Source organism: Gavialis gangeticus, unplaced genomic scaffold (assembly GCF_001723915.1).
Source record: "Gavialis gangeticus isolate Ggan-Ray unplaced genomic scaffold, GavGan_comp1, whole genome shotgun sequence".
NCBI classification, from domain to species: Eukaryota; Metazoa; Chordata; order Crocodylia; family Gavialidae; genus Gavialis; species Gavialis gangeticus.
Genome location: NW_017729025.1, coordinates 26130910 through 26153513, shown reverse-complemented (window position 1 = coordinate 26153513; position 22604 = coordinate 26130910). Strand labels below are relative to the sequence as shown.

At 39.5% G+C, this 22604-nt stretch overlaps 1 protein-coding gene across 1 annotated transcript in view; it reads left to right on the top strand.

Moving 5' to 3' along the window:
- The window catches only part of DYNC1H1 (dynein cytoplasmic 1 heavy chain 1), a 66867-nt gene that overhangs the window by 27081 nt on the left and 17182 nt on the right, over positions 1 to 22604 (top strand). The window contains exons 32-64 of the mRNA XM_019518553.1: positions 352 to 564; positions 765 to 1003; positions 1128 to 1284; positions 1617 to 1844; positions 2092 to 2322; positions 2474 to 2614; positions 2959 to 3192; positions 4644 to 4850; positions 4931 to 5052; positions 5239 to 5404; positions 5623 to 5786; positions 6716 to 6845; positions 8968 to 9101; positions 9635 to 9749; positions 9872 to 10033; positions 10119 to 10333; positions 10454 to 10658; positions 10849 to 11022; positions 11113 to 11232; positions 11377 to 11497; positions 13308 to 13503; positions 13885 to 14002; positions 14842 to 15057; positions 16821 to 17033; positions 17228 to 17355; positions 18151 to 18304; positions 19396 to 19542; positions 19629 to 19779; positions 20012 to 20265; positions 20471 to 20605; positions 20714 to 20808; positions 20935 to 21109; positions 21802 to 21877. Coding sequence (XP_019374098.1) covers positions 352 to 564; positions 765 to 1003; positions 1128 to 1284; positions 1617 to 1844; positions 2092 to 2322; positions 2474 to 2614; positions 2959 to 3192; positions 4644 to 4850; positions 4931 to 5052; positions 5239 to 5404; positions 5623 to 5786; positions 6716 to 6845; positions 8968 to 9101; positions 9635 to 9749; positions 9872 to 10033; positions 10119 to 10333; positions 10454 to 10658; positions 10849 to 11022; positions 11113 to 11232; positions 11377 to 11497; positions 13308 to 13503; positions 13885 to 14002; positions 14842 to 15057; positions 16821 to 17033; positions 17228 to 17355; positions 18151 to 18304; positions 19396 to 19542; positions 19629 to 19779; positions 20012 to 20265; positions 20471 to 20605; positions 20714 to 20808; positions 20935 to 21109; positions 21802 to 21877 — 5536 coding nt within the window. The remainder of the gene's footprint in view (positions 1 to 351; positions 565 to 764; positions 1004 to 1127; positions 1285 to 1616; positions 1845 to 2091; positions 2323 to 2473; positions 2615 to 2958; positions 3193 to 4643; positions 4851 to 4930; positions 5053 to 5238; positions 5405 to 5622; positions 5787 to 6715; positions 6846 to 8967; positions 9102 to 9634; positions 9750 to 9871; positions 10034 to 10118; positions 10334 to 10453; positions 10659 to 10848; positions 11023 to 11112; positions 11233 to 11376; positions 11498 to 13307; positions 13504 to 13884; positions 14003 to 14841; positions 15058 to 16820; positions 17034 to 17227; positions 17356 to 18150; positions 18305 to 19395; positions 19543 to 19628; positions 19780 to 20011; positions 20266 to 20470; positions 20606 to 20713; positions 20809 to 20934; positions 21110 to 21801; positions 21878 to 22604) is intronic.

Genomic DNA, 22604 nt, shown 5'->3' with positions numbered 1-22604 from the left:
ATCTGCCACTGTTGCCATCCCCCTCCCCAATTTGCCACATGAAAGCTGCCTATATCCACTTGTGGCACCCATGTTGCAGGTTGGCCACCCCTGTTTTGAGCACCTAGTTACCAGCTAAAGGAAAACTTTGGTCTTAAATTCCTTGTGTACAAGCAATCAAGACTGAGCACTGTCATAAATGATTTTGCACAAATGTGAAATACTTACTGTTGAGGTTTGTTAGTTATACATTCAGACACGTAAGATGCAACTATTTAGTCCAAGTATATGACACTGTCAAATTATTTCTACTAAGCTGACTGCCCATGTTTGCTCTTAACTTATCCTATCAAAACCTACATTTTTACACAGATTCTGATCCAGAGTGTTTGTGAAACGATGGTACCCAAACTTGTTGCAGAAGATATCCCACTGCTGTTCAGTCTCCTTTCTGATGTATTCCCTGGAGTACAGTATCATCGTGGTGAAATGACAGCCCTGCGGGAGGAGCTCAAGAAAGTGTGTCAGGAAATGTACCTTACATATGGGGATGGAGAGGATGTTGGTGGCATGTGGGTTGAAAAGGTAAATTACAGAAGCTGAACACTTTCAAATCCTACATTTGAAAAACTTAATGTTCACAGCTTACATTTTTTAAAAAAGCAGGAGTCTCTGCTGCAGAGATTCTTTAGAACCTGGGGAAACCCTTTCATTGTCTAGTTTCAAGTAATATTGTCAGTCTACAAAAGTGCAAGACTTCACCAGCAAATCATGTTCTGTCATAGGTTCTCCAGCTGTATCAGATAACCCAGATCAATCACGGGTTGATGATGGTGGGTCCTTCTGGAAGTGGAAAGACGATGGCTTGGAGAGTACTCTTAAAAGCTCTTGAACGGCTGGAGGGTGTGGAAGGTGTTGCGCACATCATTGATCCAAAAGCGATCAGCAAAGACCATCTTTATGGTACTCTGGACCCAAACACCAGAGAATGGACAGATGGCTTGTTTACACATGTCTTGAGAAAGTGAGTCTTAAAAGCATTTTATTAAATTTAAGGGGTTCACTGTATGATGTATTAATGGCATAGTGAAAACTGTGCGCATTTGCTTAAGTCTTTAAACCCACACTAAATGCTTTTCTCAATTTAGGATTATAGACAACGTGAGGGGTGAGCTGCAGAAACGGCAGTGGATTATATTTGATGGTGATGTAGACCCTGAATGGGTTGAGAACTTAAACTCTGTGCTGGATGACAACAAACTGCTGACCCTGCCCAATGGAGAACGTCTCAGCCTCCCACCTAATGTAATGTTGTGTTTAGAGCAAATTGTACTTGGTTATAATCTACTGAATTTAATTCCTTTGTTGCTTTCAGTAGTCTGTGAACAGGCTCTTTAAAAAGCTCTGAGCTTTTTAGAACAGTTCTGTGGGTATAACATTTTGTTATACCACTAAGCATGCCCTTGCATTCATACATCTCCGGGCATTTCCTAGTCTGGTGGGGTCAAGTTAAATTCTTGGAGGTATTGTTGGTACAATTGACTTATTCCCTACACACTTACATAAATTGACCTTTTTAATATTTTCAGTAGAAATTACTGAACTAACTCGATTTCTCAAATGTTCTTTCTTCTTAGGTACGTATCATGTTTGAAGTACAAGATCTGAAATATGCAACTCTGGCTACAGTGTCCAGGTGTGGAATGGTCTGGTTTAGTGAAGATGTTCTGAGTACAGACATGATATTCAATAACTTCCTGGCCAGACTACGAAGCATCCCTCTGGATGAAGGTGAGGAAGAAGCTCAGCGTAGGCGGAAGGGTAAAGAAGATGAAGGTGAAGAAACAGCTTCTCCAATGTTGCAGGTATAACTTTTAAACTGCTGTAGAGCAGGACTGCGGACTAATCTATTCACTTGACTGCTGTTCTGAATACCTAAATTAAGGCTATAATGTCAATGTTAATTCTGTTTCCCTTAAGGTACAAATGTATCTTTGCCTACTTTATTAAAATATGAAATGTTTCAAAGTTCTATTTAGACAAACATATTTTCCAAAACCAGTCTGACTTGAAGGAAACCCAATCCTTGAACAATGTTAATGTTTTCAACAGATCCAGAGAGATGCAGCAACAATTATGCAGCCATACTTCACATCTAATGGACTGGTGACAAAAGCACTAGAGCATGCTTTCAAGTTAGAGCACATCATGGACCTCACTCGTTTGCGCTGTCTTGGTTCTCTGTTCTCCATGTTGCATCAGGCTTGTCGCAATGTTGCCCAGTACAATGCCAACCATCCTGACTTTCCTATGCAGATAGATCAACTGGAGCGTTATATCCAGGTAAATTAAATGCTGCTACAAAATGATATCATGACAAAAGATCAGCATGGTTACTAAACTTACTGTTCCCTGAATAGTTTTGTTTTTGGAAGGCAGTTGCAGGAAATAACTGCTACATCTGCATGAGCTAAAATATTCTCTCTTCCAACAGAGATACCTGGTCTATGCAATACTGTGGTCACTTTCTGGAGATAGCCGTCTGAAAATGAGAGCAGAGCTTGGAGAATACATTAGGAGAATCACCACTGTACCACTTCCCACTGCACCCAACATACCAATAATTGATTATGAGGTAAAAGCCTTCATTTTCCATTTATACCATTCTAATTAAATAGACCACAATGATTTTTCTAAGTGCACACTTCTGAAGTACTAAATTGGAATTTAATTTTGTACCAAACTATCTCAAATCAGTCCTGATGCTGAATGGCTCAGCCAGTAGGTACTGCACTATATATGATACAAGCCGATTCTCAATTATCACATGTGGCATCATATTTGTAGGTGTTTTTAAACAGTTCAGCTAATTAAAAGTATAATTTTGTCCATCTTGTTAAGAACAGGTTGTATTGGGTTCATGTTAGAATTTAGGATAGAACTAGTGACTTTTTCCTAATTACATTTCTGTTCACCTAGGTGTCCATTACAGGCGAATGGGTGCCATGGCAATCTAAGGTTCCTCAAATTGAAGTTGAAACGCACAAAGTTGCTGCTCCTGATGTTGTGGTACCAACCCTAGATACTGTCCGCCATGAAGCATTGTTGTACACTTGGCTAGCAGAGCATAAGCCCCTTGTGCTTTGTGGCCCTCCAGGTTCTGGAAAAACTATGACCCTCTTCAGTGCTCTCAGAGCCCTGCCTGATATGGAGGTAACTATTCTAAAGTCAAACCTGGGTATTATCACTTCTTTCTATAGACCTCTGCCTCTTACCAAATCTGCAGCTGACTTGCAGATGCATTAAAGCAAGAAAAAAGACTTACTTTGAAAATTGACATTGAGCAGTCTGAGTCAACACCATAAGGAATCTCCACTGGGTAAATTTACCATTTATTGTCACCAGTTATCAAACTACTTTCCAAAATCAAATTGGTTAACAGACAGTTATTGTCAGTGTAATTTTTTTGAAGGAATGTGTAAAAAGAACTTTTTCTTCTTTTGGTATATATCCTAACTGTTTTTAAAAAAAAAAAAGTCAAAAAATCCTAGATGCTAGTCGGGTACCCACTAAGCCTGAAGTCCTGCCAGAGCTTCACACAAGCTACACTTGGTCTTTAGGAGACCAGAACCACGCATATAAGGCACAAGATACACGTTGCATAGAGTTGTGCAAGTACTTCCAATGCAGCATAGCTTTTAAGATGCACTTGTAAAACTTTTGGGGTTGGGGAATTAAGTGCGTCAGTGTAAATGAAGTACAGGCACAGCGTTTTGGCACTGGAGATTAGTCTTTCGTGCAGCAATATAGCCTGTCCTCCCTTCACTTAAGTATACAGTTTTTAACATGGCATAAAATTATGCCTTTTACTTTATTGCTTACCCATGCTGAGTATTAAACATCATAATTAGACAAAGGCATAAAGGAAGTAGGGTGTAAATTCTATTGCCTTAAATCTATAATGGGGCTTCCTGCCTCTTTTTATGAAACAATTTGCAACACAAGTAAGCGCCACCTGGTGTGCAACTTGTGTTATTGTCAGCTCCACTTAATATCACTGGCTTCTGTTGGCTCTGTGCCTATGACACTATTGGGTTTTGACTATTTATACCAGAGTTGATCAGTAGAGCAAATTGTAACAAATGAAATTGATCTAGAAAAGTAAAGGTAAGTAAAGCACTGCTGGTCTAGTTATGTGCTAGTTAGCTAAACGTGCTTGTAAAATGGGATGGAAACATAGCAGAAATGGATTTTCCCATGGTCATTGAAAAGTTATGAATTTATATCCTGGCCATAGGGCTCTAACTCCAAAACTATCCATCCATCATAGCCAGTACTGGCAGTACTAAAATACTGGGTTTTCTTCCATAATAAAACCAGAGCTTTAAGCTTGGGTAGGTAGTCTGTCTAGGCTTACAAGAGCATTATCAATGATGTGAGGCAATATAGAAATGAGAGGGGAGAGGATACCACCATAGGATGCCTGACTTCAGTGGCAGAAGTTTGGATTATTATGGAAGTACAAAGTATCCAGTGAGATCATGGCTTAACTCTTATTACTGTTGAAAGCCTTTGCTAAACATGTTCTTCCTTGAAGTGATGGTTTTATGGTACCTGCATCAAATGCTTGCTTTCTTTTCACCCTCCTGCCCTCTTCTTTCTAGGTGGTTGGGCTGAACTTCTCAAGTGCAACTACTCCAGAGCTGCTTTTGAAAACTTTTGATCATTACTGTGAGTACAGACGTACACCTAATGGAGTAGTATTGGCTCCTGTGCAGCTGGGGAAATGGCTGGTGCTGTTTTGTGATGAAATCAACTTGCCAGATATGGACAAGTATGGCACGCAGAGAGTCATATCCTTCATTAGACAGGTTTGTTTCACTTTGAAACAAAGCATTATACCACTAAGTTAGGGAGTCTTCATTTTTAATAAAATAACTGTCTCATTCAGATGGTAGAACATGGAGGTTTCTATCGTACATCAGACCAGACATGGGTGAAGCTAGAGAGAATTCAGTTTGTTGGAGCTTGTAACCCACCTACTGATCCTGGAAGGAAACCCCTTTCACATAGGTAATGTACTCAGTAAAAAGCTGCTGTTAAAGTAATCCTATGAAGCTAGAAAATTTGAGATTGCTTCAAGCTACTTGTACTTCAGGAGTGAATTCCTATCCAGCATAGTCATTCAGAATAGAGAAATGGCCCTGGTTAAGTTGAATATGTTACATAAGAATTTTCCTGGTGTCCCTGTTCTTTCAGATTTTTACGCCATGTCCCTGTAGTATATGTGGACTACCCTGGACCAGCTTCACTTACTCAGATATATGGAACATTCAATCGGGCAATGCTGAGACTTATCCCATCGCTCCGCACATATGCAGAACCTCTCACAGCAGCCATGGTAGAGTTCTACACAATGTCCCAGGTATATTGCTATATACACTACCCCAACCTCTGCTGAATTAGTCCTTCTTTGTTGCTATCGTGCTTTGAGATAAGTGCTAGCAATTTGCTTTCTGAACTATCTACCTTTTTTAGTGCGTGGCTCTTTGGTGTCAGTTGTGACCAGGGGAGGGTGAAACATCTTGTGGGCCTGGATAAAAATGATCAACTCTTCTAATCCCCAGTGTTTTGAATCTTTAGGAGAGGTTCACTCAGGACACTCAGCCACACTACATTTATTCACCTCGTGAAATGACTCGATGGGTGCGAGGTATATTTGAAGCCTTAAGACCATTAGAAACATTACCTGTTGAAGGCCTTATTAGGATTTGGGCACATGAAGCCTTGCGTCTCTTCCAAGACAGGTAAAGTGACTTGGAAATTAAAAAAAATTTATCAAAAAGGCGAGATATCATAAAGGAATTGAGGCTCTTAACTGATGAAATGTGAGAGAACACTAAGGAGACTTGAATGGTTTTATTTTTAATATAAATTTTCCACCATTCCTAGAAGCAGTTACTGAACTAAATTGCTTGAGAATAAAGCCTCCTATGGAGGCACATACTGTCTTTACAGTTGTTATATATTATAGTGGTGGATTCAAATATCTTTTCACGGAAAAGGCGACTGTTTTAATGTAAATAATTATCTCTTTTTTTTTTTTTGTTACTATCAGATACTTAGAGGGGCTTTACTTAGTGGCAATGTTAGAAGTTTTTTAAACATAAAATACAGACTACTGTTGGACAACTTCTTTATGGTACCACAGTCAAAAGTTTTTCCTTCCTATTAGTTATCTAGCACCAAAACTGACTTCTGCAAGAAGCAGGGTTTCAGAACATTTGTCCTGAGTACAGAATGCCTAAAAGACTGCAGGATTGTAGCACATCTCTCATTTAAAGTTGGTAAAAACAAGGAGCTGGAACAGATTTTACCACTTTCTTAGGACTCTGTTCCATTGCAGCTTTTTGAGATGAGGAAGTTGGAGGATCCACTGAATACCTATCCAAACTTGATGGCTTCAACAATTTGGAAAGCTTTTCACTTGTGTTTCGGAGTACTTGGAATTGAGCTTGGCACCCTTCTAGGGCAAAGCTTAAGTTAACTGTACACGACACTTAGTCCATTTAGGCGCATAACCAACAATCCCTTCAGTGGATTGAGACCCGTCTGCCAAATTTGAAACGAGAGGAAGTGCTCCAGTACTACTATTCTTTGCTTACATTAGCTGTTTATAATATCCTTTTTTACATGTTTTGCACTTGCTTATAACACACCTTTTTTTCCTCATTAGACTTGTAGAAGATGAGGAGAGGCGTTGGACTGATGAGAATATTGATATGGTAGCTCTGAAACATTTCCCCAACATAGACAAAGAGAAAGCTATGAACAGACCCATCTTGTACAGCAACTGGCTGTCAAAGGTAGTGTCACCTTTTTGTACAAGCTGTATTTGTATTGACCCTTGCAAATTCTTTATACCCTAAGATGCTAAAAATCTCTGCCCACCATTTTTCCTCTAATGCACTAGTAAAGGGATTGTCTTAAGTAGCATTTAGATTTAATGGGATTTATCTAGGGAGATTTAAAATTGCTAGGTAACCTGTCTGAAATGCCATACTATGACAGTGCACAGCAGAAACTATCAAGGGATTAAGATGTGTAAGAATTCAGATACGTACTTGTCACAAATGGTCCACAGGGTGCTCCCAGAGCCTCGTTTCTTCGTGCTGCCCTGATGCATATTCAAAGGAACAGACCAGCATTTGTGCTGGGATAACTCGTTATCCCCACAAGCCTCAGCTTCACTGCCCTTGTACTAGACCCGGCAGCTGCAGCAGAGGAATCTCTGCTAGCTTTAGGTAGATTCCCTGGGTTGTGAGAGCTTTAGGTCCCTCTTCTGTAGAATGGACTAGCCTGAAATATCACTTGCCCAGAGATTGCTCTTTCAGCCAGCCCTGGCTGCTGGGGCCTTGGACCCTTCTCCAGCCTGAGAAAAATCCAAAGACCTGATATTGCATTTACATCCCCTAAACTACAAGCCATTGTTTTCCTCCTCCCCCAAACAAACAAAGTGGTCAATTCTCAAGAGTTGCAAAAGCCTTCCAAAACTTCTCTCCCTAGGATACCTGGCATTCTTCTGGCTGGGCCATTTCTGTCAGATGCCTCTTTCTATAAAAGAAATGCATCGGGAGCCCAACCCACTGTTTCCTTCTGCCTGTGTTTTGGGAGTGGCAATTACCCTTAAGTTTGCAGCCCTCAGTTCTTTTGCTAAAGCATGTCCAAAATCATAAAGCTATATACAGAGATCATAATTATCTTATGCAATTAAAAAAAAGATGTAAATGGATACAGCATAATGCTTACAACAAGATCATGCATGCCATGTCGGTAAATACAAGAAAACATTTATGATGCCCTCACAAAGCCCTAGACTACAGTGGAGTTCATGACAGTATTGTCTTTAAAGCCGTAGTTCAGCTAGAGCTTAGATGCTCCCAGAGCATCCAAGGATCAAGGAATATGGCATTTGGGACAGTTCTGGCACATAAAACAATGCCTTAGTCATGTAGGCTGTCTGACTACAAGGACCAGTACTATATCTGGATAAGCACAAATTTCTCCTTGTTGAAAACTGGGTTCCCCTAGTACTTCTTAGTAGGATCATGTGTAGTTGAAATTTGGAGTTACCACCAAAGGTTGTCTGGTTACGATACTGAAATATTCTGCTCTGGTTTTCAGAACTGTAAATGCTTCTGTTCAGTCTGAAAAGAAGCATCTTATCAAACTCCAATCTTTATTGGGTGCAACTGTTACATCAACTACAAGTAACAGCAATGACTTTTTTTAAGTTCTGAATATTTCAGTCTTTCTCTTGGTACTCAAACAGATATATTTATAAATCTCACTTGCTTGTATGCTGGACCAGAGAATGTCCTACCTTTTTGTATTTGCAAAAGTCCTCTTATCCAATGCTCTGTGTGCCTTTATGATAACTTAATAAACCAGTTGAGATGTGTGTGCATGCATTAATATAAGAAATGTCCAATAACTGTAAAAGGGCAAAAAGACTAACAAATAGATGATAAGTTTGAGGACTAGTTTGCATCCATGGCATGCATAGACTTTTATCAAGAATCTTTCAAATAACATTCCTGGAAAGCCAGTATACCGGAGACAATTCAGATTCTGTAGTATAGTATGTGTGTTAGCGCACACATACAAAACTTCTTGAGTCCTGTGCTGTAACTTCTTGCAGCCCAGGGGAAGGAATGCAGTGGCAAGTAAGTCAAGGCAACCTGTATCTGGTTACCTGCAGAAATCTTGAGCAGCATTGCTGTGTATAATGTTTGCTACAGTTCTACTCTTAATATCTCCTTGCACACTAGAGCAAGCCTTTGGAGGAGATTTTTTGAAAGACTGGCATTCTGCTCATGCAAAGAATGATTATCTGTGCTGATGGCATCCCATTATCCAGAATAAAGTGGCCCTTGTGAAAATCTTAGTCTTAAATTATATATTGTTTAATACAAATTGCTGTTATAGGATTATATCCCAGTGGACCAGGAAGAGCTGAGAGACTATGTAAAAGCCAGGCTGAAAGTTTTTTATGAAGAAGAACTTGATGTGCCACTTGTACTGTTCAATGAAGTTTTGGATCATGTGCTGAGAATTGACAGGTGAGATGAATTCAATTGCTGTTTGAGGTGCTTAAAATCAGAAAATTTGTGTCTCTTAGATTTGTCCAGAAATCTAATTCAGGCTAGTCAAGACTGGAAAACTGTTTAGTTTTGACAAAACTAGTAGTTCAGTGGTTCTGTACTGGAGACTTGCGCTAAAGTGCATTGTAGGTTCTGTTGCACTTAACTTCATTCATTCCTTGGAGTCTCAGAACAGCACAGACTTCCTATGCCTGAAGAAGGGTGATTGCACCCAAAAGCTTGCAAAGAACTTTTTTCCAACTATTCAGTTGGTCTAATAAAAGATATCACATCTGCCCTAAGAACCTTGCCTGCCTATGTCCTTAGACCAACATGGCTACAACTGAAAACCATTGCATAGGTTCAGCATTCTAGCTTTTGTATTGGACATTGTCAACTTAAATTTTATCTGGGTGCTCAGTTAAGAGAACAAAGAAAGGAAATTTGAAGGATATGGTGCCCAAGTGAGAATTAATCAAGCAAATCCTGCTTCGTGTTGTGCTCTTTTTCAGGATCTTCCGTCAACCTCAAGGTCACTTGCTCCTGATTGGAGTTAGTGGAGCAGGGAAAACTACTCTTTCACGATTTGTTGCTTGGATGAATGGCTTAAGTGTTTACCAAATTAAGGTAGGTAGTCATGTTACCAAAAAGTCATTTTGATATTTTGAAGCTTTGTTTGCATATATCCTATTTAATAAGGTTTATCACCTAGCACTTGAAATGATACATAACTAGTGTTGAATTTATAGGTTCACAGGAAATATACAGGTGAAGACTTTGATGAAGATCTAAGAACAGTATTGAGGCGCTCTGGCTGCAAGAATGAGAAGATAGCATTTATAATGGACGAGTCAAATGTCCTGGATTCTGGATTCCTGGAGAGAATGAATACTCTTCTAGCCAATGGAGAGGTAACTTTAGTAAATTGTGTTTATGTTGAGTGAGTACCCCTTATGCAAAGAACAAAAAAAGTTTTGGTTTTTTTTTTGGTTTTAGGTTCCAGGTCTCTTTGAAGGAGATGAATATGCTACCCTTATGACTCAGTGTAAAGAGGGAGCACAGAAAGAAGGTTTAATGCTAGATTCGCATGAAGAACTGTACAAATGGTTCACCAGTCAAGTTATTCGTAATCTCCATGTTGTGTTCACCATGAACCCATCTTCTGAGGGCTTGAAGGACAGAGCAGCTACCTCTCCTGCTCTCTTCAATAGGTGAGTATCACGTTAGAAATCTGTTTGGAAACAAACTTTGGTATCTTAAAACATGGGTCTTAATGTTAAGACTTAATTTAAAGAGTACCACCTTCTAAAATTTTTCCAATGCATCTTCAGGTGCGTCTTGAACTGGTTTGGAGATTGGTCAACGGAAGCACTGTATCAAGTTGGCAAAGAGTTTACAAGCAAAATGGATCTTGAGAAGCCAAACTACGTTGTGCCTGATTATATGCCAGTTGTGTATGACAAACTACCACAACCACCATCACATAGGGAAGCTATTGTAAATAGCTGTGTATTTGTTCATCAGACCCTTCATCAGGTGTGTGCTGTTATTTGTTGATCCTTCTCAGAACTCTAGTATGTTCCTATTTCCTAATGATAAATTATCATAAAATGAAGCAAGAACACGTGGCACTTACCTAAGGTGTTTTTAAGCATACTGTTTTCAGTATTTTGGCATCTTACATTCATGAAGCTTACATTTTAACAAAATTCCTTTTTCTTGAAAGGCTAACGCTCGTCTAGCAAAACGTGGAGGGAGAACTATGGCAATCACACCACGCCATTATTTGGACTTCATCAACCATTATGCCAACTTGTTCAATGAAAAGAGAAGCGAGCTGGAAGAACAGCAGATGCACTTGAATGTTGGTCTTAGAAAAATCAAGGAAACTGTTGACCAGGTACATGCCTCTTTTCAAACAAAGCAAAAGCTAGTAGAGTGTAACTTGGTTTAAAAAAGCTTATCTTGCTGCTCATTTAATTTGTCTCAGGTGGAAGAACTTCGTCGTGACTTGAGAATAAAGAGCCAGGAGTTGGAAGTAAAGAATGCAGCAGCTAATGACAAACTGAAAAAGATGGTGAAAGATCAACAAGAAGCTGAGAAGAAAAAGGTAAAAATCCAAGCTCTTTATTTTCATGTATAGAATGGATTGTTGCAAATAACTGCCATTTTGGTTTATAGTAATACTCCTAATGGGAACCTACAGCCTCTAAAAGAAAACTCTTTTTAAATATTTGTACTACTTTTCTCATAGGTTATGAGCCAGGAAATTCAAGAGCAGCTGCATAAGCAGCAGGAAGTAATTGCAGATAAACAAATGAGTGTGAAAGAGGATCTGGATAAAGTTGAGCCTGCTGTCATTGAAGCCCAGAATGGTATGTTAGCACTTACTATCATGTTTTTTATAGGTCATGGAGCATGATTCAAGTCAAAGGGAAAATTCCTGTTTTTCAGTGGGCTTCTAGATTAGTCCCTCTACCTGGGGGAATACAAACCCTTTAGCAGAGGAAGAAAAGTATTAATACCTTAAGCTTCCAAAGTTGTTTGAGGTTTTTTGTGGCTTTTTTTGTTGGGAATGGTAGACTTTTTTTATATGCTGAGCAATAAACTTCACTGCTTTTGTGAATCTCTGCAAACATGCTGTATTCTGTGTTTGTAATAAAGAATGGTATTGAGAGACTTGCAGCAATATTCTGTAATCATACCAAGTGGTGAAATTTTATAATTTGTCCAGACTGCTTAAACCTAAGCAATGCAAGCCAAACTCCACCTTTTCTGTTGAAAGCTAATGAAGTCAGGGAGCATAAAGGGGTTGTCAGCAAGCTTAGTCCAAATGTGGCCACCCTAAAGTTTCAACTCAAGGGCAGGAGGCATTGAATACTTTCTTGGGTGTTCAAACTTTCTCCTGCAGTATTGCAAATGAGCAGTGTGCTAACCAAAAATACAGTTAGTGAGACAAAGTTTTAGACTTGTTTTTAGTTTAAATCAACATTTTTAAATGCATGAAAGTCTCTTTTTTCCCCAATGAAAAATAGCACCAAATACAGTAATAAGTCTCAATACTCTTATTTCTAGCTGTGTAAGGGTTAAGTATGAATGGTTGATAGTTTCCTGGCAGTGAAAGGAAGTATGAAATATCAATGTCTTCAATAGCTTTCTTTTGCTGTCTTCAGTGCCTCACGGTGCAAAAGTCCAGTGGCATTAATACAAGCACAGTAACACATTACTGCAATACTATATAATGAAAGTTTAAAAACATTCTACTTCTGCTATGCTGATTCTAAAATACCAGCATTCAGTCCATAAGTGTCCTACAAAATCTGTGTTTTCAAGTCCTGTTGTATCCATAATTAGTTTGTCAGAATAGGTTGTATAAGAGAGGATTTAGAATTTGCTATTTGCATAAGTAATTGGATTTCATAATGCACTGAAAAATCTGGCAATCGAAATATGGACATTGTAATACAAAGCAACTTTGTACCTAAACTTTTCAAACAATGGGGTGTAAGAATGAAGTTGTGATGGTCCAGAAATTGAAAGACAAGAATTTCTTAGGGTGATACCTTTTTATTGGACCAACTGCATAGTTTTTCATTGTAAGCAGCAGATTTTGATATTTTCCATGTTATGGTCTTACAAGAGCAAGTCTACAGCCATGGTGGTCCAGTTCTACTGTAAGCATCTGATTTTGATACCTTCCACATTGTGGTAGTTGGCCTAATAAAAGAGATCATCCTAAGAAATCCTTGCATCAAACTTAAGATTCAGTATATGTGTTTTGCAAATATACAAATCTGTTCTAACTGGGAAGTAAGTACTGCTTTAAAACACCAAATGCAATTAATTGTAAAATTAAACATTGTCATGTGACAACATATATTGTACATCTGTGTTCAAGTTCATAGAGGTTTTTTAGTCTGCCTAACTGGTCAGCTCCGAGTTTGACCAGTATGAATTCTCATATCAGTTTTCATCTTAATACTGCTTTGGAGGCCCCTCCATAACTCTCGTTTTTTCTTTCTCAAGTTGTGATTTGCTATTGATGCCCACCACTAGCAAAAAGTTCTTTTCAGAGACTCAATTCCTCTAAGATTTTTAATTTTCAAGTAGCTTCTAAATCTGAAAATGTTTTGCTAACTATAGTTTTTTTCCTTCTCTGTGAACTGGTGTGATCGCTGTGGCTAGCTGTTAAATCCATAAAGAAGCAACACCTGGTAGAAGTCCGTTCTATGGCCAACCCACCTGCAGCAGTGAAGCTAGCCCTGGAGTCCATCTGTCTTTTGTTGGGTGAAAGTACAACTGACTGGAAACAGATACGTTCCATCATCATGAGGGAAAACTTCATCCCAACTATTGTAAACTTTTCTGCTGAAGAGATCAGGTGAGTAACTGCAAGTATTTAACCACTGCCAGGAGCAGAAAAATTAACAGGTTTTCACAATAAGAAAGTAATAAAAATGTTCTGAATAGTCAGAGCTGGCCGTACTTCTGTTTTTTGTTCTATATAACACAACAGAATTAATCTCACTATAAACTAAGGACTGTTCCCAGTAACGGAACTAAAATTCATTTCATGTGTTAACAGTAGTCTTTAAATCCCTTAAGCACTGCAGTTCAGATGCTGAAGGTTTAAGGTACTGAGATTTTTTTTTTTTTAGTTTTAGTTACTGTGGTAGGTAGGGAGCAGTTTTTAAAACTTGTGACTACTGTGTTTGGGCAAATGTATTGTTTACACATGGTCTGTCAAACATGACTCTTTCAGTGATGCCATCCGGGAGAAGATGAAAAAGAACTACTTGTCAAATCCCAGTTACAATTATGAAATTGTGAACAGAGCATCCTTGGCCTGTGGTCCTATGGTAAAATGGGCAATTGCACAGGTAACTAAGTCAATTTGTTGTCATAAAATGTTTCTATATTAATGTGATGAAAGGACTAATTTGAAGGTGTTCAGAATATCAAAGATGCTAAATCATGCATCTCCCACCACTCACTGTGGTGCTTTTCTTTATAAAGAACAAAAATAACAAGTCAAGTAAGCATGCAAACTGGCATTGTTTGAGAACACTCGGATTTAACTGCTCTGACATGCCTAGTGTCCTACACTGAGTTTGTATAAAACTACTAGGATTGTTATTGCAAAACTTCCTCAGTTTGAAGTATCAGTTTTCAGTAATGGTGACTAACCTTGCTGCTTTGCGGCTAGTTTTAAACAACTACTACCAAGACCAAATTCTGCTGGCTTGTCAGCTAAGGAAAGAGATCAGATAAGTAAAATGTTTTCCATGTAACATGAAGGTCTTGCTCAGGCCTCTTGTATAGCTCTGAAGTAATGCTAGTAAAGCACAATGCAGAGTAGTGGAATAATATTCAGCCTTATCAGGGTTAGTTACTTATAAGGAAGAGTTTTGGCCCCAGACCAAACTTTGCAGGGAAGACTTCTGAAGTGTGAGTCACCTATTAATCAGGGTTTGTTAGCTGAGGCAACTGATCGATTATGCAGTACACTGAAGCAAACTTGAATTTGGGAGTCTCATGGCTCCCCAAACACTGAGCCCTAATCTGTGAAATTTTTTTTAAAGTAAGATTTGATTCTGCAGAAAGCTTGAACTCCTAAAAATCAGAAGGATGTTATCAAAAGATTGTACATGCTGTTAGTGTCCTATCAATCTACGTTTTCAGGAAGTGTGTAGAGCTGATAGTTGCGTGTATTTTACAGCTGAACTATGCTGATATGTTGAAAAGAGTAGAACCTCTGCGCAATGAACTGCAGAAGCTGGAGGACGATGCCAAAGATAACCAGCAGAAAGCTAATGAGGTGGAACAGATGATTCGTGATCTTGAAGCCAGTATTGCTCGCTACAAGGAAGAGTATGCAGTGCTGATTTCAGAAGCTCAAGCTATTAAGGCAGACCTGGCTGCTGTAGAAGCAAAAGTGAGCACTTTTATGTAATAGTATTCCTCTTCCTGACTTGCTTTTGAATTTGTGGAAAGAGGGTAGAAATCTATATGGCTTTCAACTTTTTCTGTCCATCTATGAAGCAGATCTGCAGCACTTTAACCAACAAATTGCATTTCAGGACTTCATTTCTGGGCTTATACAGCTTTTTGGGTTGACAACTACAGGACTTACAATTCTTCTAGAAGAGGTTCACAAGCCATTAAACTGCTGCTTCTCAGCTGGGATACTGTGGCACTCCAGGGTCCTTCCTCAGGGGTGCTGACACAGACACTGCTGCCACAGTCTGGTAAAAGTACTACAAGCAGCTGCAACATGTCTGCATCCTTCTGCATTTTAAGGCTCTTTGATTAGCCTAAAGTGGGCAGCAGAGCTGGCTTGTGCTGTAGTCTTTCCCTAGTCTGCCCCCTCTTCCCCATGCTCCTGGAAACAGGCATGCAGGACAGTTCTACCTGCTCCACCTAGCTCTGTTTCTAGGAGATGCTGTGCAAGGTCAGACCAGGAAGGGCAGCACAAACCGGCTGTTCCGTCTCTTAGGCTGAGCTGAGAGCCTTAATGCAGGCAGAAGACCACATATACTGCAGTCTTTCTGTTCTGTGTGCACAGCAGGCCTGAAGGGTACTTACCACAGTGGCTTTCAGGGTCCTGCTGCTGCCACTGTAACCAGAGATAAAGGAGAGCCATGCAGCATAATGATTTCTTCAGTCTGGAAGAGCCATGCAGCATAATTGATTTTCTGTATGAATCTCCTTCAGTCATACGACACTAAAATAACTCTCATCTCCCTAAGCAGTACAACTTAGCTCACTGTCTGAACAGACAGCTCTAGAGACAGTCTCTCAGATTCAGTAAGGTGTTAGTGTTTCTATTTTTAAATCTGGTCAAAGTCCCAATAAGTTTTCAGAAAAATAAGACTGCACAATGCGTCCCTCTTTTAATTCTTCAGTGCTGCCCTGTTCTCTGATTAGGTTACTGGTTTTTAATTGGCTGGAAGAGTCTTGAAGTGCTGCTGTTGCTTTTTAAGGCTGGGTGATTCAAATTTTTTTCAGTTGCCTTAAACTCCATGTTTTCAATGCAGGAAAGAAGTGGGTTTTTTATGGCCCCTTTGTGCCTCTTCTAAGCAGTTTCCTATGGAAATGCATAGAGCACATTGCAGTTGTTCACTGATTCTCAACTGGGGAGTCCACCCCTTGACAACTTTGAATGTGCCTTTTCTAAAAAAGATTAAGAAGCACCGCTTTAAACTGTTGTGTTAATTGTGTAGACAGTTAGTCAGAGCTAGGCTAGCCCAGTCCCTTTTAACAAACACTGAGTTAACCAATTAGAATGGTTTGGCCTTGTAACTTTTGAGAAACTTGTTACTCAATGCTTTCTCACCGAGCTAATAGGTTGCACTTCTTAAACTGCACTGCAGGATAATTACTGTACAGATATTTGTTGTAGTAAAACAAGAGTGGATTGAAATAATGCTAAACTTTGTTCCCGAACTCCAGCTCCTCAAGTGGACATGAACAGCACACGTCTTCATGGCTGCTTAATCTGTCACGCACTTCACTTCAGAAATATAAAATTTAACTGTTTAATTAGAACCGAACTTCCACTGGTCTGCACATGCTCACTTTTTTTTTGATCTCTACTTGCACCCCAGGATTTTTTACTTGGCAAATTTGCCTTTTCACATGCAATAATTGAATGCTTAACTTCTGAATAGACTATTTGCCTCTTTTTTTTTTCCTTAGGTAAATCGTAGTACAGCTCTCTTGAAGAGTCTGTCTGCTGAACGTGAAAGATGGGAGAAAACAAGTGAAACCTTCAAGAACCAGATGTCCACTATTGCAGGGGACTGTTTGCTTTCAGGAGCCTTTATTGCTTATGCTGGCTACTTCGACCAGCAAATGCGCCAGAACTTGTTCACTACGTGGTCTCACCACTTGCAGCAAGCAAATATCCAGGTAAAAACTTAACCATAATTGTTAAAGTAGTGATTTCAACATGACAAAAGACACTTAACTCATTAAAATGAGTTACTACTTTAAGGGGGCATTAGCAAATGAAATAACTTTAGTTCTAATTGTTTTTGATCAATTACAGTTGCATAAGTTGTTGCTAGATGCTGGCTAAATACTAATTAGCATTTACTCTTCAGTTCCGTACAGACATTGCAAGAACAGAATATCTTTCCAATGCAGATGAGCGGCTTCGCTGGCAAGCCAGTTCCCTACCAGCAGATGACCTATGCACAGAAAATGCCATCATGCTTAAGCGATTTAATAGGTATTTCATTTTTAAGGGTAAATAAGGAGTCTAACAGCTGGGGGCACAGCTCCCATTAGTAGCAGTGGTACTGAACATTCTTCAGAAGTTCAGTGTCTTATGAAAATTGACATCACTGAGCAGAAATGCTTTGCAAGAGCTCTAAAATTTTAAAGGTGTTTATCTACATGCTCTGGGAGTGGTGAGGAGGGGGCACTTTAGAGTGGTTCTGAAAGCTGCTCTAATTAAAGTGCCTGGAGCGTCATGTTTATTGGCATCCCCACACTGAAAAATGGCAGTGGCGGTGCTTTTTAACTAAAGCTCATCAAACGAGCTTTAGTTAAAGCATCCCCACTGCCACTTTTCAGCACAGGGACACTGATGCACATGACACTGGAGTCTACTGGAGCATGGCAATTGCCACACTCCAGCAGACTCAAACAAGTCTGCTGTGATGCACTGTAATTACAGTATGTCAGAGCAGCCTTCCTGTACATGTACAGGAACCCTAAATGTTTATAGTAGGTGGTAATTATGACAGGAAATGAAACACTTCCTTCCCTTGAATTTTCATATACTTTTGTTAGTTCAAATATTAAGAAAGAAAGCAACAAATTCTAAATTAAAATACTAAAGCACATGAGGAAGGATTAAAGCTGAAGGATGACAACTATAAGCTTCTATTTTCCATTATGTGACAATGTCAAATGACAAACAAACAAAACCTAGAATACAGTATTTGCTGAACTCTAATAGATTCAGCTGTGTTTCTATTCATCCAGCTTAACTAATGCAAATAATTGTTCAATAATTCAGGTATCCGCTGATCATTGATCCTTCTGGACAAGCCACAGAGTTCATCATGAATGAATACAAGGACCGTAAGATTACTCGTACTAGCTTTCTGGATGATGCTTTCAGAAAGAACTTGGAAAGTGCATTGAGATTTGGTAACCCACTACTGGTCCAGGTTAGTCTTTTGCTTACAGAGGAATTCCTGATTACATTTCCAGGAAGCCCACGCAAAATCTATGCTTTATACCTAAAAAGCATAGCATTGTTGCCATAGTAACAAAACATCTAAATGTAAATAAGGTTCCTTGCAGGCATTTAATTTGGAACTCCAAAGCACTTGTTAAGGTTGCAGTAACCAGAATACCTAGATATGCCTCTGATTCACCCTATAATGCAGCTAAGATAATTGTCCTTGTCTGTTCAAACACTGTTCCTTCTCTTCTGCCTTTAAACTTTTCTGAACTCCAAAGCTGCTGACTCGGTCACTTTCTTTTCCTCTTGTGTATCCTGTCCACTCTACCAGTTATCTGATTGCTCACAACCTGCTCATCCACTTGCTTAAATGCCCTTCCATACCACCACTTTTTCCACAGAACACCTTCCCTAAACTAATCTGTAATGATGGTTTTGCAAAACTGTGGCCCACTGTCAACTAGAAGCCAGTCAGTGTTTGAATAGCTAGGTTGGACATAGTTGAAAGAAGTAATTGGTATGACTGTACAAAGGGTAGTGAATGTGTAGACATGGTTAAAATGTATTAAGCCCAAATAGAGAGGGACTTGAAATAATTGGCATGTCCCATTAACCTTATGGTATGTTCTTAATATTACAGAAGGAGACCCAGAGGTACATAGGGAGTTGCTTTTTCAAAGGGGTCATGCTGTTGTAAGCCTCTGCTTAGTCTCTTATTCCTCTTTAGAGAGGTTACAATTTGTTTGTTTAATAAGGGTTTGCAGCAATGGGAATTCCAATTCTTTTTTTAGTGCTACTTGTAATTAGGTATCTACACAAAGTAAATAGTGAACCCAAACTAGAAATGTTACTACAATCTAAAACATCTGACTAGGACTTGAACTAGAAATTCTACTCTAAACTATGAAATAGTTTGGTGGCATTTCTGCATATAACCAAGGAACTTCATATAGATTAGTTAGAGTTTGAGCCAAGCTGAAAACCCTGGTCTAAATCAGAATTTTGTGCAGGCTTTTTTCTAGTTGAGGCCTTCCTGGCTACTGTTCTGTACTCAATTATTGTTGCTATATTTAGGATGTGGAGAGCTATGACCCAGTTCTGAATCCTGTACTGAATCGTGAAGTCCGGAGAACTGGAGGCAGAGTGTTGATTACCCTAGGAGACCAAGACATTGACTTGTCACCCTCATTTGTCATTTTCCTTTCCACTAGAGATCCAACAGTAAGCAAACCTTAAAACATTAGCTCTTTAAGGGGGAGGGGAAGGAGTATTAAGCCTCCAAAACTATTCTTGATATCTTTTTGTAGGTTGAGTTCCCACCAGATCTCTGCTCTCGCGTTACATTTGTCAACTTCACAGTAACTCGCAGCAGTTTGCAAAGCCAGTGTCTAAATGAGGTCCTGAAAGCTGAAAGACCAGATGTTGATGAAAAACGTTCTGACCTCCTTAAACTTCAAGGTATGTTCTAGGAAAAAGCACCAACATTGGAGGACAGTATGATCCCGTTATTCTGTGGATGGGAAGAAAACTTAGTTACTTCTTGCTGTGCAGTTTTTTTCTCAGCTATAAATGTTCTATTGCTTCTGGACACTTGTTTTATAACCTGTGCTTTGAGGAGCCAATAATTTAGAATTAAAATGCATATAGAAATGCACAACACTTACTTATGCATATCTCTTTTTCACTTAAGGTGAATTCCAGCTGCGTCTGCGTCAGCTGGAAAAATCTCTTCTACAAGCTCTTAATGAAGTAAAGGGACGTATCTTGGATGATGACACAATAATTACTACTTTGGAGAACCTAAAGAAGGAAGCAGCAGAGGTTACCAGGAAAGTAGAAGAGACTGATATTGTCATGCAAGAAGTAGAGACAGTATCTCAGCAGTATCTGCCCCTGTCTACAGCTTGCAGTAGTATCTACTTCACTATGGAGTCACTGAAACAGGTGAAATAGAACCAAATGTTGTTCTTCTTCTCCCATCAGAAATTCTACGCTTAATTTTTTTCCGCCAAGTTGAAGTAGTACTAGTCAGATTACAGTTCTCTCTCCAGTATAGCTACATGTCCAGGAATTGCAGTAACATGTACTGTTTATTAGATAGTAGGGCCTTTTAAATTTGCTTTCTAAACTTTTAGTCTTTTTTTTGTAGATACATTTCCTGTACCAATATTCTCTCCAGTTTTTCTTGGATATCTATCACAATGTCTTGTATGAGAATCCAAATTTGAAGGCAGTTAAAGACCATACACAGCGTCTCTCAATCATCACAAAGGACCTCTTTCAGGTTCGGTACAGCCTTTTTCCTTTTTATTTTTTTAAGGTCTTCCAAAAGATTCCAGAAACTACTTTATGGCTTTTGTTAGTTCATACTAACCTGTTACTCCTTCAATAGGTGGCTTTCAATAGAGTGGCTCGTGGCATGCTACATCAAGATCACATAACCTTTGCCATGCTGTTAGCCAGAATTAAACTCAAAGGCACTATTGGGTAAATATTTGATTCCTTGGTTTTCAAAATTCACTTCCATTTCCCATCTTACGCAAGATGTGTGTTTAATCATACTCATTTTAAAAAAAGAAACTCTGCTAAAATCTACTATCAACTTTTTTTCAGGGAGCCTACATATGATGCAGAATTCCAGCATTTCTTAAGAGGAAAAGAGATTGTACTCAGTACGGCATCTCTTCCCAAAATCAGTGGGCTAACAGTGGAACAGACGGAAGCTATGATGAGGCTGAGTTGCCTTCCTGAATTTAAGGACCTGGTTTCCAAGGTTCAAGCTGATGAGGTAAATTGAGCTATTCTCACTACACTAAACTAAGTTTAACCTCTTGGCACTTATGACCCTATTTCACAATAGATTGTGGGGCACTAGCAATAACATAGCAGTAATGTCAATGCCTATGAGGTAGGACAGTACCATTATTGCCACTTCAGAGGGTAACTAGTGAAGATAAAGGGTCAAAATTTAATTTCATTTTGCAGTCTAAGGATGCAGAGGCACTCATGGACTTCCATGGTGGATGAACACAAAGTGCTTTGAGAATCCTATCAGATACTTGTGTGGATCTCTAGGAGTCCAAATACTTTTGCATGTCTCTGGCTTGCCCAAGGTCCCACAGGAAAACTGACAGGCCAGGAACTCTTAAGTTTTTTGCATGTCAGTTAATGCACTAATCCCTATCCCAAGTCTTTCTCTCTCTTCAGAGACTTGTATACAGGTTCAAGCCCTCTTACCTTAAGTGGTATATCTAGTGATTTTCTGTAAAATGTAACACAGACTTTTAAATTTGGTTGGGGTGGCTTGCAGTAAAGACCCCTCTCAGGATGAACCAGTTACTGTGCTATGGTCTCTATATGCTTGTGTAAAGAAGGGGGAAATGCCTGCTTAGAAACCTTGCAACTGCAGTTAGAAATAATGAAATTTAAATCTCAAGCTTCTCATAAATGTATTAACTATGATGTGCTTTCCCTCTGCAGCAATTCTGCATTTGGCTGGATAGCAGTTCACCAGAGCAGACGGTACCATACCTTTGGTCTGAAGAAAAACCTTCAAGTAAGTTCACCTGCTGCCTTAAGTCTTGCTACCAATAAAAAACATTCAGAATAGAACTTCAAGTCTTAGGCCTTAATACTTGTGAGGATTACAGGTTTGACTAGACAGATCAAAATTCTCAAGTCAGATTTCATAGACATTAGGGCTGGAAGGGACCTCAGAAGATCGAGTCCAGTCCCCTGCCTGAAGGGCAGGGGGTCAGCTGGGGTCATAGGATCCCAGCAAGATAAGCATCCAGTTTGATCTTGAAGGTGTTCAATGTAGGTGCTTGAACCACCTCCAATAGCAGGCTGTTCCAGACCTTGGGGGCTCAGACAGTAAAGAAATTCTTCCTTGTGTCCAGCCTGAAACGGTCTCGCAGTAGTTTATGACTGTTCAACCTCATCATCCCTTGGGGTGCTCTAGTGAACAAACGTTCCCCCAGGTACTGGTGGTCACCCCTGATAAACGTATAGGTGGCCATCAGATCACCCCTGAGCCTGCGCTTTTCCAAGCTAAAGAGCCCCATGGCTCTCAGCCTGTCGTAAAGTCTGTTTTCCTGACCTGATCATGCGCGTGGCACTTCTCTGGACTCTCAAGCTTCTCCACGCCCTTTTTGAATTGTGGAGCCCAAAACGACGCAGTACTCCAGCTGTGGCCTCACCAAGGCCGAGTACAAGGGGAGAATGACGTCCTGGGATTTGCTTGAGAAGCATCTGTGGATGCAAGCCAGCGTTTTGGTCACTTT